Source organism: Pinus tabuliformis, chromosome 5_2 (genome assembly GCF_031772625.1).
Source record: "Pinus tabuliformis cultivar Carrire ecotype Pingquan chromosome 5_2, CPIR1, whole genome shotgun sequence".
Taxonomy (NCBI): Eukaryota; Viridiplantae; Streptophyta; class Pinopsida; order Pinales; family Pinaceae; genus Pinus; species Pinus tabuliformis.
Window position 1 is genome coordinate 645451147 of NC_142306.1, and position 17751 is coordinate 645468897.

The window sequence follows — 17751 nt, forward strand, 5'->3', positions numbered from 1 at the left end:
GAGTCGCGGATGAATGGCAAGTCTTCGTCCAAAGCATATTGGGCAGGGAAAGACTACCTTCTTGGGAGGAGATGTGGGCAACTCTTCAACAGGAAGAATTAAGGAGGGACCTAGTTAAGGTCAACCTCAATGGAAACAGTGGGAGTGGCACGAAGACCAAGGAGGAGGAGGAGAACGTAGCTCTAGCATCAAAGGGACAACAAAAGCATAAGCGAAAGGACATTTCGAAGGTGAAATGTTTCAGTTGTGGCGAGATGGGCCACTATGCAACCCAATGTCCTTTGAAGAAAAAGGATAAGGACGAGAAACATGATCCTAAGGCTGCTTCAGCAAAGATTGATGAGGATGAGTTTGCATGAGTACCCACACATCTCTAGGAGGGAGATGGGGCGATATTGAACTATAGTCGGGAAGACTACATGTGGGCAGGATCCTTGAGGAGTCCACCTCTTGGATCAATTCTTTGCTATGGGAGCCCAGGATTCAGCAGTAGCGAGATGGACTTAGTGTCAAATGATGTAGTGGAGTGTTTGGAGGACAAATGCAGTAGTTGGGGACCAGAGACTGATTAGCGTAGAACAAGGTTGGCAGCAGTGCAATTGGCACAGTGCAGGAGTCAGTAGTAGCGCAGAGGATTCAGAGGGTCAACAACAGTTAGATTCCAACATTCATTGTATTATGCTGAACACAGTTAAGTTTAGCTAATTTTGGATGTTGTTCAGTTGTTTCCCTCAGCAACTGAGTTGCAGTACGAATGCAGTGTTAGTAGTGGCAGTGCTAGCAGCATAATAGATGCAATGTTTGAGAGGGAGCTGTAGTACAGATGTAGTAGTGGCAGTGGCATTGTCATGGGCAACAGTATAGTAGCAGTAGCAACAGCAGCACAGTGTTGGTGGCAGCAGCAGTGCAGAAAGGAGGTGCTTCAGAAACAGAGCAGCGTGCAGGTATGCATTGTTGCTAGAGCACTTTCCTTGCGAAGAGGGAGTGTTAGTTTTTAGTAGCATCAGAAGTGTTCTAGCCTTTAAAATTGGTGGAGAGACTAAGGTACATGAGTTCTAAAGAACCCAGAAACAGTTTGGTGAAATTCCACCCGGATTGTATTTTATTAAAATAATTAATATTCTTAATGGGGTTCCTAAGTCTAAACTTAGGAAAATTAAAATATTAATGGGTATTAATCAAAATATGGGTGAGAATGATCTAGAAGGCGGATCAAGTCATGTTTTAATCTTCGCCGTTGATTAGAGACTTAATCTCGGCCGTTGAAGACTCAACAGGAAAAGTATAAAATGGAAGCTTGGGGTTCATTTGAAAACACACACAGAGAGATTGAAGAAATCTTTTTTCTGAGGTGAGAAGTTCTTAGGAGAAAAATCAATTAGGGAGATCTTGCAACTGAGGGGCAAAGAGAATCCAGGAGAAGGACTTTCTGGAAAATATAGAGCAGAGAGGCAGAGAGAGCTTACAGAGAGGCAACGCAGTAGCCAGGGGATCTGACGCAGAAAAGTTGTCTGTTACGCAGAATCCAGAACTGTTGGAACAACCAGAATTGCCGGAGTTGCTGGGAACTGCCAGAATAGTCGAGAGAGCTAACGCAGAGGGTAGAGAAGGTGACGCAGAGCCAGCGCAAAAATAGCTGGGGTTAGCCAGTCTTGTGCTGGATCAGCGGAAATTTTGCCGGGGGAAGTGAGGTAAAACTCACTCAGATTTTCTGCTAGTATTTTCTTTGTAAAGGATTGCTAGATGAGCATCCTAGATTTGTATTCAAATATTTCTCTTGCATAATAATAAACCCTCAGAGCTGCTGCACTGGTTTTCTCGCATTGGGTTTTTTCGGGGACTATTGTGTCCAAAAATAAGTGTGTCCTATGTATCTTGTTCTTTGCTCTATTTTCTGTTTCATGAGATCAAATATTTAAATAGTGTAGGCCGCATAAGTAATTTGCTTTAGTATTCAGAAGAACAACTTGATGAATTTAATTTAAAAATCAAGTAGGTGAAGTAGATTCAGATTTGCTGCAGTAGGGGTTCCTCAAGTGTAGGAATTTTCACAATTCTTCTTTAGATCAGGTACATATAGTACTTCTTGTAGATGAATGTTGTTATCTTGATTCAATTGAAGAGTAACATTCCCAACTCTCGTCATGGGATAGGTGGCATTGTCCCCAAGAATGATCTCCAAATTTGTATCATTTTCTATCATATTTGAAAGAGCTTCCTTATACTCATTGAAGTGCCTTGAGGCACCACTATCAATCAACCAATTTCCCAAGGTATTTAAAGGAGAGGCAATGGAGAGGGCAGATATAAGATAAAATTCTTTTTGCTTGTTATCTACAACATTAGATTCATCATACCTGGAGCTTCTTGATCTTTTGGAAGGTCGACCATTTCCATGTTGAGTAGCGGGAGTATTCCTTTTTCCTTTGTTGTTGAATCTGCCATTCCTTTGATTGTTGTTGCCCCTGAAATTGTTGTGGTTGTGGTTGTCATCATCATAAGGTGTATCCCTTCTATTAGGACACTAATGGCCAAACCTGTTACAAATGAAGCATCTTCCTTTCCTTCCATCTTTGAATCCCAGTGTTCCTTGACATTACTTCTTTGAGCCTGCATTGTTCTTCTTTTTAGCATGAGCGGAGAAAGCAGTAGGTTCATTTCTATTTGAAGGCATGTCTCTCTCCATCATCCTTGTCTCTTTTTGAGTCCATCTAGTCAACAATTCCTCAAAACCTGGAATCCTGTCATTGTTGAGGATAATGGTGTTGAACTCATGCAATTCACGAGGGAGACCTCCAAGGGCAATGAGAGTGAGCTCCCTATCAACAATAACTTCTCCAATTGAAAGAAGATCATTTTTTATCTCGGTAATCCTCATGAAGTAGGATTGGATATCTTCACCTCTTCCCTTCTTTATGTCCTTCAACTTGTTTTTGAGGAAGAAAACTTGGTTTGCATTGCTAACTTTGAACATGCCAACCAACCTGTCATGCATCTCCTTGGATGTGTTCAAATTAGAGATGTATGCAACCAAATGCTTGTTAATAGAATCCCTGATGATCTTCTTTGCTTTGACTTCACCTTTCTTGTACTTTGTCTTAGCGGAAACCGGTGCATTTGAAGGAGGTTCAGTGATCTTTCCCTGCACATAATCCATAACATCCTGCTCTTCCAAAGTCAAATCAAGAGACATCTTCCATGCATGATAATCAAACTTATCATTGAGCTTGTCATCAGGCTTGAAGTAAGATGCAGAGGCCATTGACTCTTGTCCTTGTCCAACAAATCTCAGTGATTGCTCTTTTCACTCTTGTTTGGGCTTTGTCTTCAATCAGTAAATGCAAATAGAACATAAATAAAAAGCAGAAGACAAGCCAAGACAAGAGGACACAATATTTGGCGGATGCTAGGGAAAAACCCCAATGTGGGAAAACCCTTTGATCAAGTCTTCTTATTATTCTTCAAAAGTTCAACAGAGAGAGAGAGAGTACAATATACAAAGTTCACTTGCCGAAACACAGTCAAATCTGTCCAGTTAAACTGCAGTCAACAGGATGCCCTAACCAGAAAGTCAATGCTGGTCAACTTAGCAGAAATCTTCCTCCAAATTAGTTCGGTCAAACCCAGTCAATTCAGCCTCCAAGGATATGCCAAATCAGCCCAAAACAGTGCAGAAAAATCTGGTCAAACTTGGTTAATGCACAATCAACTTTTGCGGTCAACAGCTCTGCAGTCAATGCTGGTCAAACAGCTGCAAACACCTCGATTTTTGTGCCAGGAGCTGCGGCCTAAGAAAAACAAATTTCCTGCCTGAAAAATGCAGTCAAAAGATGAAGTTTGACCCTCGGTCAACGCTGGTCAACGTCCCTGTAATAGCCCAAAAACAGATCTGAAATTTCGGCCTGCAATTTTAGTCAAAACAGGTCAACGCATAGAGAAGGCTGCTCCTGCTTGCTGTACGAACCAATGAGGAGAGGAGAGAGAAAGATGAGTGATTGATGTGTGTCCAAATGAGGAAAATGACTCCTCTATATATACACAACATTGAGGGTGAAGAGATGTGACTTTTGGGCTTCTGAGCCTACATTAGTTTGCTGGCCGACCTTGACAATTTGTCCATAAATGAAATAAATTCATAATTCCATTTGTACATGTCAGAATGAGATGATTTTTAGATCAATCCTACACCTCTCGGAAAGAGGAATCCAATAAAAATATCAGCTGCATCATATGAGCTGTCCAAGGTGGAGTTTGGCCCTAGTTGCCAAATTTAACATAGTATCTTACTAATGTGAAGTTAATGATATTGCCATTTTTTACAGTAATTACTTAATTGTTTTGCCTTAACAAAAATTTAACTCATCACAAAAACTGTATCGCCTTTGCGCACAAGAGGGGTTTCCTCCTACAGTTAACACTGTAGTGACCACCAATAGTATATACTATAAATTGATGAATCTTAAGTTAAAGATTAAATGGAGTTTCATTTAATATATATGGGCAAGAGAACCCACTTTTAACTGGAATTTGTGAGAAGGATGTCTTTTGTATTTTACATAATTTATTAATTAGTATTGCTAAATTTGTGACCATAAGATTAGTGATTTGTGTCATTGCAGGGATATAGCTAAAATGTTAGCAGATGACTACAAGAAACGAGTCGTGATTGTTGATAGTTCGAATGAGATAGCTGGCGATGGAGACATACCTCATGCAGGGATTGGCAGTGCTCGAAGAATGCAAGTGCCAAATGTTGATATGCAACATAAAGTATTGCTGCATCTGTATGCATGATGCTATTCTGCTACATCTGTAAACATGAAATTTAGTTTTTTGTTCAAGATCACTTCTGACAATGGCTGCATTACTTGGAGACAAACTTTCTTTCCATTTACTTAACCCGAAGCCTTGTATGACTCCACACAACGTTGAACAAACTATTACTAAATTGGTCAATTGTTACCTTGCACATACTATTTGTGACATCATAAAATACGATTCTTCTCAAATAATTGCCATTTTGAATAATTCTTCCTTCTGAGGAAAATTAATATATGGTATTATTCATCATTTTTAAAAGGAGTATATGTGACAACTCAGCAATCAAGGATATGGTCATGATCTATCAGTTTTTGTCATTGCATCCTTTATGTAAGAAGAATCCATCCAATCAGAGATGTATCATGGCTTCTGGATTTAACTCTCAACTTCCTATTTGCACTATTTCATTATTATTTTTGTTTCTTTTGGAACTTTAAGTCTCAAAGAAGCGAATACTAACAGAAGTTTGGGCCTTTGCACTATTTTAACCTTCCATTGTATGGTAAAAATATATTATGTCGGAGATTCATGCTCTTATAGGTCTATGGGCATGCTTTATACAACTTTTCTACCTTTATATTTTTATTCCCCTGCAATATTCTTGAAGCAAAGGTGATGATGGTTTGAGACCTTCATTAGGTGCTAATGGTAGGCCATGCACTGTATTCTGTAAAGAATTGCATTTTTATATTTTTCCCACCAGCTCCTGTGGGCTTGCCATTTGAGTCATCTATCAGGCTCAGAAATCACGTGTCACTCAAGTGCATAACTTATTCATACTGAAGGCACAGGGATTTCTTGCTCTTCCAGTGAATTTGTTTTGACAAAGAGTACTAGAAGTAAAATCTGGAAATTCAGTTTCTTTGACTTTATTGAGATTCATGATATAAGGGCAAGACATATGGTGGGATTTGTAGAATTGTGAATGGAAATTACATTTGGTCTTTTTCAACACACTGCACTTGTATACTAGGTGTCAATACATTGTAATGGTTGCTGTCTTTACGTCGGTGGCATGAAGCATCAAAAGAACATTCCTTAGGTTTTCCTGCGTACTTTCATTGTCTCACCACATCTGATCACCTTGACAGAAATTATCCTTTCATGTCTCAAAACACATGTTCATCCTTGTATTGGACTTTATTGGTTCAACTGTTGCATATCTTGCTTCCTGGAAAATACTTGTGTTTCAATGCAGAAATGTTAGGGATTTGTTTGCTGTAACTTGTACCTTTACCAGGTGTAAATATCACTTCACCTTTCACATTGCATTTTTATCTTCAAAAATGTAGTTTTAAGTAATGGGGTATTTTTTTGTTTAAACCAAACATGAATGTGTGCAGGTCATGATAGAAGCAGTTGAGAACCATATGCCTCAGACCATTGTAATTGATGAAATTGGAACAGAGCTTGAAGCCTTGGCTGCCAGTACGATTGCTCAACGTGGAATACAGCTGGTTGGAACAGCTCATGGAATGACAATTGAGAATCTAATAAAAAATCCTTCTCTGGAGATGCTTGTTGGTGGCATCCAGGTATTAAAGGTCTTTTGTTTTCTTATATGTGTTGAAAACAACTAATATTATTTGAGTAATATGACTTGCCGGCTCATACCCTGGTTAGTCAAGACTTAGGATTATAGCTATCGGTTCTTGATAGATTTTGAAAATAAGCTCAAGGTGAACTAAACACAAGCTATTGAATCCTACTAGTACAAGCTATCCAAACAATGTCTAGGTCAACTGATTCTTATAATTATAACTCTATCTGTGAGATGAACAAAGTTCACTCACAACAAAATATTTAGAATATTTGGAATATGAAAGTATCCATACAGATGAATAAGAATATATATAAATATTTGAGTACAAATGATATGATGATGAGAGTACAATGGCACCCCATATATATCCCTGAGTAGCATGTCCTTTCATAATAGTCATGCCCCTTGAGACACGTCATTTCATTATAACAATTATTATTTAAGTAAGAGTTATATATATATATAACATTGCCTTCCCCTAGAAATGCTTTGTCCTCAAAGCATATTGATGAAAAGGCTTGAAATCTTTTTCTTCGTCTTGTAATCTCTTCGCATCTGTTCCAATTCTTGGAACTGTCATCTTCGATGATACGAAATGATATGAACCTATGAGTGATGACCAAAATGTTGAACTAAAAAATGATCTAACCATCCCGATTCGATCTTCTGTAGAACATTGCACTTATAGGCTTTCCAAGATGAATTATTATCATGAAACTTGATGGTGCTAGTATCAATAATCTTCTAAAGATGGATTAATTGTTTTCCTTCTGCTTGATTGTTTAATGTACTTGCTCTCATGATGTGAATGTTGATAGGGAGTTCTTGTAATATGATTTTCTGTTATCATGCTTGTAATGTTTTTTTGGCTTACTTCAGATAAACGATTTTCTTCACACACTGGATCTTCACTTGAAATTTCTATTGTTTGTACTACAACATTCGAGTATATCTTTACTTCAATTGGATTGAGATTTTTCCGAACCGTGAGATTAATGGGATCTATATTTGTTCCCTTTTCTTCGACATGAATTTTCACATTTGAAGATTTTGATGCTTCCCTTTCAATAGTTGTACTTTGTTTTCCAACAAATTCTTATTCTTTTTAAGCTGCTTAATTTGCATAAGTAATTTTTCGATGTGTTCCTTGAGGCAAGGAATTTCTTCATTTTTGTTTGCAATATTTTGGTCAACTTCTTTTTGCATATTTTGCATTAACTTTTGATTTTCTTGAAGGATTACTTTCGAGATATCTTTAAAGTCTTTTGATGAAGGTCTTATTGATTTTGACTTCACTATTGAATGTTATCGTCTTCTTCTAATAGGGAAATGTCAAAAAAAATTCCTGCATGTTTTACTTGAAGGTACCAAGTTTTTCAAACTAGGGTAAACAAAGAATTATGCTGATCTTTTCTTCAAACATAGTTACAACACTGAATTGAGATATACATTCATAATCATCAATTATTACTTTAAAGTTCTTAATTTCGTATTGTGCTTTGAAATAAGAAGCATCCTTTTTCTCAATTATATTTGGTTTTGGAATTAATAATTGTTTTTCCAAATTGACATTAACTTAATTTTCCCCATGGTTCTCGTTGATAATGATATTAATCTCTTTTCGTTATATGTCCCCCTTCAATGTACATAATCCATAATATGAGATCATGCTTCCCGTATAACATAATCTTTCTTCATCTTGAATTCTCTCTTTTTTTTTAACTTTATAAAGGGTTAATATATCTCCATTTTTTTGTATCTATAAACCCATTTAATATTTTATTTTAAGATCTAATATATAATTAAAGTATAATTTTTTATTTTCAATATATATTTTTTATGTCTTATTATAAAAACCTTCATAAAAGCCGAAGTCTAATGAGGCCACAATTTTGTCCCGAACATTCGTAGAAATTCTAGTAGGATTTTGAGAAAATCCGGCATAAATTTTGGAAATCCAGGTTACAGTTGTCAAGCTTTAGGATTTTGTGTGTCTCAAGGGTTCTAGATGGTGCTAAATTCATTTCCACCATCAAAAAACGCTTCAAACACTCCCATGATTGAATTTTTTGACTGGATTCTGGTGAGAATTTTGCCGTTCAGGTGAAATTGTGGCCTCAGTAGACAACACCTTTATAAAATATTCAGATCCGTTAAAGATTTTGCACTTTATATCTAATAGTATCCTTTGTATCTTGGCCTTTTAATAACACCTTTTATGAACTTGAATACTTTATGAACTAGTTTTGAGATGGTGATTATGTGTGATCCTCTATGTCATACAATTTATTATTATTAATCACTTTTGAGACAAGTCGATGCGTTTCCAACCTCAATGGTCACAATCATAGACAAATCACAGCTTGACCAATCGTGGTCCAATCCTAGGTAGGACCATGTACACCTGAACGTTGCTCTGGGTGCGATTTCTTTTGGTCTATGTTGTAGGAAACGTGGTAGGCAGGTCCGTTTCCGTACGGAAACTGGGACGAAACGCGGAAACGCATTTGGTACGGCCGTGAAACGCGTTTCCGGCCATACTGCCACGTTTCCCGAAACGGAAACATGGCCAGTATGGCCGGAAACGCGTTTCACGGCCGTACGGCCCACGTTTCCCAATTAACTTGTGTTTTTTTTTATTTTTTGTAAGTTGTTTTTTAATTTTTTTAGGGTTATCTAGTGAGTTCTAGAAGCCTATCTAAACTTATAAAAGAGAAGTTTGTCTCATTCTCTCATCACACTATTCAGCAAGTCGTTTCTCTTGGAGACTGGCAGTTGTTTCAGCTAGGGTGTTTTGAGCAGTGAGCAAAGTAGATTTCAGCAGTAGGAGCAAGAGATTTCAGCAGCAAGAGAAAGAGATTTCAGCAACAACAGATTTGGCTCAGCTACAACCATATTTCTCTTCTCTTTTCTGGCATTTTGGGGTAGCTTCAGCTACAGAAAATTAATTTGGGTAAGCAACATTCATTTTGTTAGTTTTTTCCTATTATTTCTTCAGTTTTTCTAGGGTTTATGCTGCCAAAAATATGAAAAACGTTTTTTATTTATAGATTTGTTTTCTTAATTTATTTTTGCAGCAGATTTGGCTCAGCTACAACCATATTTCTCCTCTTTTCTGGCATTTTAGGGTAGTTTCAGCTACAGAAAATTAATTTGGGTAAGCCACATTCATTTTGTTAGTTTTTTCCTACTATTTCTTCAATTTTTCTAGGGTTTATGCTGCCAAAAATATGAAAAACGTTTTTAATTTACAGATTTGTTTTTCTAATTTATTTTTGCAGCAATGGCTTCCAGCCAAAGTGCAGCTGCAAGTTCAAGCCTAGGGCCAACCCAAGGGCTGAATATTATCCTCTTTGGAGGCATGTGACGAAGCTTCAAAGATGTGGAGGTGGTGGCTCATGGGAATGGTGATGCAATCTTTGTAATAATTCGTACAAGGGCTCCTATCCAAGAGTGAAGGCACATCTATTGCATGGAGGAGGACAGGGGATTTCAGGTTGCACAAAAACAATAGATCCATTGGCAAGTAGGGCATATCAACGAGAGCAAGATGAGGCGGATGGTACTAAGAGAAGGCATGATGACCTTACTCAAGCTCCATCTAACATTGAGCCAAGGATTGTAGCTGAAGAAAGAAAGAGGAGAGCCGGTCCCACTCAACAACATGAACAACCAACACCCAAAAATACCAGAGGCCCAAGGGCGTCCCCTTCAGTTCAGGATAGCAGAATTACTAGATTGGTGAATGTGCAAGCAAGAGAAGAAACTGATTCCTACAACAAAATTGGCAAATTCCTCCTTTAGCTCCCTGTGTAGATGAGAAGGAAACATTCTCATAAGGGCTTTTTTCACCCCATTAGCCACCTCTCTATCCTTATGGGGTGCCTTCCTCTTCCCATTGCTTTGAGCACTAAGCTCCTCATCATAAAATTTGGGGTTCAAAGCATGTGCTAAAGTGTGGAATGGAGTGTTGAAATTGTTCCACCTATCAACAATGACTTTCTTGATCAAACCAGCAAAATGATCATCAACAAACAAAAGTTGTGGAGACTTTTGCGAAATGATTTCCATAGTTTTCTCAACCATGGAATCCATGCCATCATATACCTCTCCCAAGAAAGGTTGGTCAGTGTCAGCACTCCGGAGAAGCTCAAATGCAGGGGTTGTGAACTTTAACAAGAAATCTACCTTGCTCCACCAATCCTCATCAAGGCACAATCTACACACCATAGATCCCCGCTCTGAGTCTGCTTGTCTCCACTCAATCCAAAGTTGACACACCACCATAGAAACTAATGCATGCTTAACTTCAACAAGGCGGCGCAACATCACGAAGTTTGAGGCATATCTTGTCTCAACAACTTTTAACAACTCCAATTTGGAGTACTCTCGAAATATGGTCTGAGATTGGTGGTGGTTGGTGATGAATTTGACAATCTCCCATGCTTCCCCTGTGAGTTCCTTTATTCAGGAAACTTTGTTGTCGATCTCCTCTAAGATCAGATTCAGATTATGGACAATGCATGGTGTCCAAAAGATGTGGTCATACCTCCCCTCAATAATTAAACCTGCAGCTTTGCAAACTGGTGCATTATTCGTGATAACTTGCACCACCTTTTTAGGCCCTATTTGTTCAATAGCTTTTATAATAACATCAGCAATGAACTGTGCATCTTTCACCTCTCCTGAGCAGTCTTCTGCTTTGATAAACATTGCTCCTTTGGGGGAAGTGGCAATGACCATTGATAAATATCATTGCCACTTCCCCCAAAGGAGCAATGTTTATCAAGGCAGAAGACTGCTCAGGAGAGTTGAAAGATGCACAGTTCATTGCTGATGTTATTATAAAAGCTATTGAACAAATAGGGCCTAACAAGGTGGTGCAAGTTATCACGGATAATGCACCAATTTGCAAAGATGCAGGTTTAATTATTGAGGGGAGGTATGACCACATATTTTGGACACCATGCATTGTCCATAATCTGAATATGATCTTGGAGGAGATCGACAACAAAGTTTCCTGGATAAAGGAACTCACAGGGGAAGCATGGAAGATTGTCAAATTCATCACCAACCACCACCAATCTCAGGCCATATTTCGAGAGTACTCCAAATTGGAGTTGTTAAAAGTTGCTGAGACAAGATATGCCTCAAACTTCGTGATGTTGCACCGCCTTGTTGAGGTTAAGCATGCATTAGTTTCTATGGTGGTGTGTCAACTTTGGATTGAGTGGAGACAAGCAGATTCAGAGCGGGGATCTATGGTGTGTAGATTGTGCCTTGATGAGGATTGGTGGAGCAAGGTAGATTTCTTGCTAAAGTTCACAACCCCTGCATTTGAGCTTCTCCGGAGTGCTGACACTGACCAACCTTTCTTGGGAGAGGTATATGATGGCATGGATTCCATGGTTGAGAAAACTATGGAAATCATTTCGCAAGAGTCTCCACAACTTTTGTTTGTTGATGATCATTTTGCTGGTTTGATCAAAAAAGTCATTGTTGATAGGTGGAACAATTTCAACACTCCATTGCACACTTTAGCACATGCTTTGAACCCCAAATTTTATGATGAGGAGCTTATTGCTCAAAGCAATGGGAAGAGGAAGACACCCCATAAGGATAGAGAGGTGGCTAATGGGGTGAAAAAGGCCCTTATGAGAATGTTTCCTTCTCATCTACACAGTGAGGTAAAGGAGGAATTTGCCAGTTTTGCTGCAGGAATAGATGATTATGCAGATATATCAGCTTTGGAGGAGAGAAGCACCATGAATCCAGTTAGCTGGTGGATTTGTCATGGAGAAAATGGTGTACATTTGCAAAACCTTGCCATTCGTATTCTTTCACAAGTGGCAAGCTCTTCATCAGCAGAAAGGAATTGGAGCACTTATGGTTTTATTCATTCTGTGAAGCGCAATAGGTTGGGCTCACAGAAGGCAAAGGATCTTGTTTATGTGCACTCCAACCTTCGCCTTGCATCTCGTAGGGGTCCAGAATACAATAGTGGTCCTTCTAAAGAATGGGATGTGGATGCAGAAAATCCTGATTTGGAGCTCTCTCTTGCTGCCCTGAATATTGAGGCCGAGTCTGGAAGTGGAATTGGTGCATCATCTTCTTCAGCACCACCATCCACTGTTGAGCATTGTGCTGCTTCTATTTTTGATGAGGATTGTTATGATGAGGATTAGTCTTTTGTCTCTATAGTTCTTGCAGCCTTATAGTCTTTATTGTACTTGCAGCCTCATATATTAATATAAATAAACGCTGATTTTGAGATTTTGTCCTTGGATATATAATAAAGGTTGCTTTTGGATTTTCCTATATTTTTATTTTCATTATGTGATCATTCATGAGTAAATATGATCTAAATTTAATCTTAATGTTTAAATGTAATAAATTATAATGTATCATTAATGCTTTATGATTGCACACACACACACACACACACACACACATATATATTTAAATATTTTTAATATATATACATGTATATATATATTTATATATATATATATATTCGCATTTCCCCGTTTCCAAAATTTGGGGAGGTCGCGTTTCGTATCGCTTCCCATTTCAGAAACTTGTTTCCGTTTCCCCGTTTCGTGCAACTTAGCTTCTGGTGAAAAAAAAGACAAGTCACAACTTGACTTTTTGATGGAACCGTCGAATGTGCTTTGAAATGTCTTTAATTAAATCTCCAAGGCGAAATTGCAGCTTTATATAATATAGAAATAGATCGATTATAGTTACTATTGGTTGATAATGTTGCCATAGTTTATTTTACCCAGCGAAGAGTCAATTACTCTTGACAGCACGATATATCAAAATAAATCGGTTAATATGTTTGGTGATGAATCTGTATGGGTGGTTATCTAAAATGATGAATTGATTTAATGCCAGTGACAGAGCTGTTGACCCAAGTAGTGGACGGTGTTACCTAATGGATGCCTAATGGTTTCAAAGCACTGATCGCCCTTCCTTTGCAACTATGCAGCGGATTTAATTTTTAGTTATTTCTGGCACTTGCGACTTATTCTAATGTTTTCTTTTCAAATGGCGACTGCAGTGTACTCAAACCTAGTCATATATTTTTGTCTATCTAGAGATATTTCCCACGCCATGCCTTTTTATTGGATAGATTTTCTTGATCACGAACTTAGGAACCTTTGTGATTTGGATGTATTTCTTCCTTCCAATTTGTCTTGCAGTGAAATTTCTAGTATTAAAATTGTTCCTTGCCAATTTCTTCAACTTGGTGGCTGCAGACATGAACTTCTTCAGTAAAACTAGATTTATTCACCTTTTGCCTCTAAAAATCTACTTGACTGGGCATTTCTTCAATTTGCAGTGTGAGTAGTCTTTCTTCAGTAGACAATTTGAAGCCGTATTTTTCTCTAATATCTTTTTAATTGTTCAAAGTGTGTTCAAAGTGGCAATGGAGTGTGTTGTTGCTCAAAATGTACACCAGAATGCGACAATGCTCAGGGAAGGGGTTGTCACTCTGATCTTGGCCCTCTCTATTTAAGCTGTCTCCCTAAAGCAGGCTAAGGGGGGTAGTCCCTATGGATGAGATGATGAGTTCGAGAGACAACTGAATGACCTAGCAACTTGGTTAAGGATAATTGGCAAGTTTAATTATTTAGCACAACTTGATTAGATTTTAGGAATTTCAAGTACAAGACCATGCCTTTACAAATTATTTACTTGCACAATATTGATTAAATTCCAAGTTACCGGATGAACAGTTGCCGCTAGGATGAAAAAATATCCTATATGAGATGTGTTGACCCTGCCGCCTACACCTACCTACAGGTCAGTGAGAAAAGCCTTCAACCCCACAAGGTGTGGTTGGTGGCAGGGAACTCAGAGAAGGGGCTGTCACACTAATCCCAACTCTCTCTGTTTGAGCTATCTCCTAGGTTAGCTAAGGGGGGTGGTCCCTAATGGAAAGTTAAGTTTAAAAAAAAACAAAGATGTGAGTCTCTAGGAGAATTGTTAGAACTAAATAGATTATTTATTTAAGATTTATAAGCAAGCTTGATATGAGCAATAACCATAAACACATAAGATAAGCATGAGATACATAAACAACCAGTGCCTTCAAAGTATTGCTCTTTAAGAAATGAAATTTTTTATTTTATTTTTGCTTAGAATGAAGTCAAACGCTTTCAAATGAAAGCCCAAATAACCTTGGACTTGGGTTTCCCAACGAAAAAGGGTTACTTAGCTTATGCTTTAGCTTTCTTCTTTAAATTTGAATTTGCCTCCAAGAACGCCTGTAGGAAAGCAAGCAAAAGAGTTAGCCTGCAAAAAAAACAATTACGGCCTCAAATGCTAGATAAAACCAATATACACACAAATGAAAGAAGAAAATATGGGATAATTTTTCAAGATAGAAAATAAGCAAAGGGCTCAGGAAACCCCCTCTTAAATAAATCTTTTGATGTCTTGTGAGATTGTTGGCTTGAACAACTTGTGGGACCTTTGATATCCTTGGAGGTGACTATTCCAACCGAAGAAGTCCTCACACTCCAATAGAGTTGGCAACCTATACTTTGAACACAAAAATGCCTGCAAACCAATTGTTAGCGCAAAAGAGACTTGGCATATAGAGACCAAGTTGAGCTTGTCATTCAACCGAAAATGACAAGCTACAACAAGAGCACAAAATATACCAAGCCCAAAGGAGATTTGAGATAGCTGCAAATCTCTCCTCCCTAGACAATAATGCCTTCAGGCAAATGCACAAAAAAAACAACTAGATAGCAATGTATAATCGAATGAATAATAACATCAAATGACACAGGTATACCTCATCAACCAAAGAATGCACCACAAGAGAAGCTAGTAACCCCAAAGACTTTTATTTATTTATATAAAAGTTGAGTACAAAATCCAGCAGAGTCTCCGCAAGCCCAACAGCTCATTCTATCCCTCACAAATGAGAGCTCAAGACTCATATAAATAAGAAAATGGGAGATGATCCCAAGGAAAATTCCAATGACAAGTGGAGATGGATTGACAATCCCAATGTAGAAAATCAAATTACAAGTGGCAAGCTGACTGGCTGTAGGCAGAAAACTTGATTCCTTGGTTGTCCATCGTATATCCTCAAATCTGCTGTGTGTTTGGCTGCCTCTAAACTGCTGTTGACACCTCAAACAGCCAAGCCAACCAACTACTGTGTATGCTGTTATGAAGATTGTATTGACTGTTGTTAACTGTGCGTATAGGCTGCCTCTAAATTGTTGTTCGCTGCCAAATCTGATCTGCGTAGGAGCTGAAGTAGCTAGCTTTATACACGTGGATGGATGGGCGTAGAATAGTGGTGACACACTCCATAACTTGTGCGTTGACTGAACCTTCCAATCTGCTTCACAAATCTGCGTATATAACTTTGACAGCTGCATTAAAAATTTGATTGGGACAACGTGTAATCTGATTTGGCATATGAGTATTTGCTGTAGGTAACTGGCAATGTTGAGCTGTTTGGTACATGTGTACAGTTCGGTGGAGATATGTCCTTGATTTCATGCATTTAAATGATCTTTCCAAATCTGCGTTGAGATGCCTTGCTGTAGCGTTGATCTTTGACCGCCAACATGCACATAATTTGCCCATACGTGGACCTGTCTCCTTGATTCCCAGCGTAAATATCCTCTTAAAATTCTGCCTATAATTGTTGCGTTGAAGCTGAACTGAACTGCTATTGGCTGATTTGCGTGGAGCTGGAGTGGCTGCGTTGACACTTTGACTGGCGTGAATATTCCTTTGCTGTAGCTGTACGTGGAGATATCTTTTATCATGTGCCTTTTATCAAACTAATGTGTAGGCTATAGTTATGTGGGGTCCCTCCAAGTTTAATTAACTTTTTCACCTTAGACTTTAATTAACATTTGATTTAAATTAAATCACAGTCACTTCATACATTTGCTTGTACGTACTTCTCATGAGCTCATTGTGGGCCCCTTTGACTTTGACTTGAAACTTTTGACTTGAGCCTGTTGTACCTTATGAGGTGGGTCCCACATGCTTGCCACATCACCCTTGACTCTCCACATAATTTCCATGTCAAAATTTGACTTATTTTGACTTTGGAAAAATTTATAAATTTTTCCAATTATTCATTTTTTTGACTTTTTCTTCATTTTTGCTACTGTCACTTGAAAAATCGGCTTTTGAGGGACTCTAAGTCATTTTTTTGACCCCCAAAGTGGGTTCTAGGATAATGCTGGGCCTCTGAGGATGAATTTTGAGTAGTCATACGCCACAGACATTTCCTAAGGCCACTTATTTACATCATTACATAGAAAATAATTAAAAAATCTCGTTTTGCGGGAAATTTTTAATTATTAAAAAATCCTACCTAGACCTAGCCAAATTCCACGAAATTCTTTGTGTGATCTAGTATGGTAATATACATCGACTCTAGACACTAAGATGTGTCAGGGGCTCAATCTTCAAACCGTCACCCCGGCTTTGGGGTAAAACATGAGTGAAAAAATCCAGAAAATTATCCGCCTCTGAAAAAGAAGGGATAATTAACCGGATAAAAAAAACACTCCAAGGTGTACTCGTTTGCTGATCGAGTCCCAACATCCTAGGCCTGTTATAAATTCAAAACTCATCATTACTAGTATCACTTATTACAATTCCCCGTAGGGTGTGGAATCTGGGTACAAGAAAGATGATGAGAAGATAGAAGTAGAGTTAAAAAACTCTGTTGACTGATGATATCTGATGGTACAAGTGTCCTTTGGATCATCCTTGGGCATGGAGTCTTCATATAATCATCAGGTGCCACTCCAGTGGTCAACATTTGGCTCCATATGGGGATGCATGCTAGATATGAAGTGATAGTGTGCAAGAACCTGGAATCTACATCCACTGACAAAAGACATATATCAGCAGTATCCATTCAAAATATCATCAAATGAAATAAAGTACAGAAACGAAGAAATGGAAATTTATTCTAAGAGCATAAATGACAATTTATTCATGAAATAAAACTAATTAAACAAAAATGACACGAGATAAGGTTAGAAATATGATACAAAAAGATGCCCCATGGCATCAGATATTTTCTTTGTAGAACAATTTGAGCAGTTGGCCGTTCACAGGTAACTCGAGTGGTTCTCCATCCAAAGTGCTCAAATGGTAGGAATTTTGTCCAGCTGCTTCCCTGATAATGTATGGTCCAAGCCACAAACTGTCAAACTTACCATGATTTCCTGGCTTTTCATTCCTGCGATCCCATAGCAAAACCATATCATTGTTAGAAAACATTCTATTCCTAGATGATTTGTCAAAATTTCTTTTTACTTTAGATTGATTTTTACAACAATGCTCAAATGCTCTTCTTCTGGTTTCATCCAATTCTACAATTTGGT

General features: G+C 38.1%; 1 protein-coding gene across 1 annotated transcript in view; it reads left to right on the forward strand.

Moving 5' to 3' along the window:
- Window positions 1-17751, forward strand: part of LOC149160690 (protein SEEDLING PLASTID DEVELOPMENT 1-like) — a 275377-nt gene that overhangs the window by 32074 nt on the left and 225552 nt on the right. The window contains exons 3-4 of the mRNA XM_089436761.1: window positions 4620-4770; window positions 6165-6356. Of these exons, the coding sequence (XP_089292887.1) occupies window positions 4620-4770; window positions 6165-6356 (343 nt within the window). The remainder of the gene's footprint in view (window positions 1-4619; window positions 4771-6164; window positions 6357-17751) is intronic.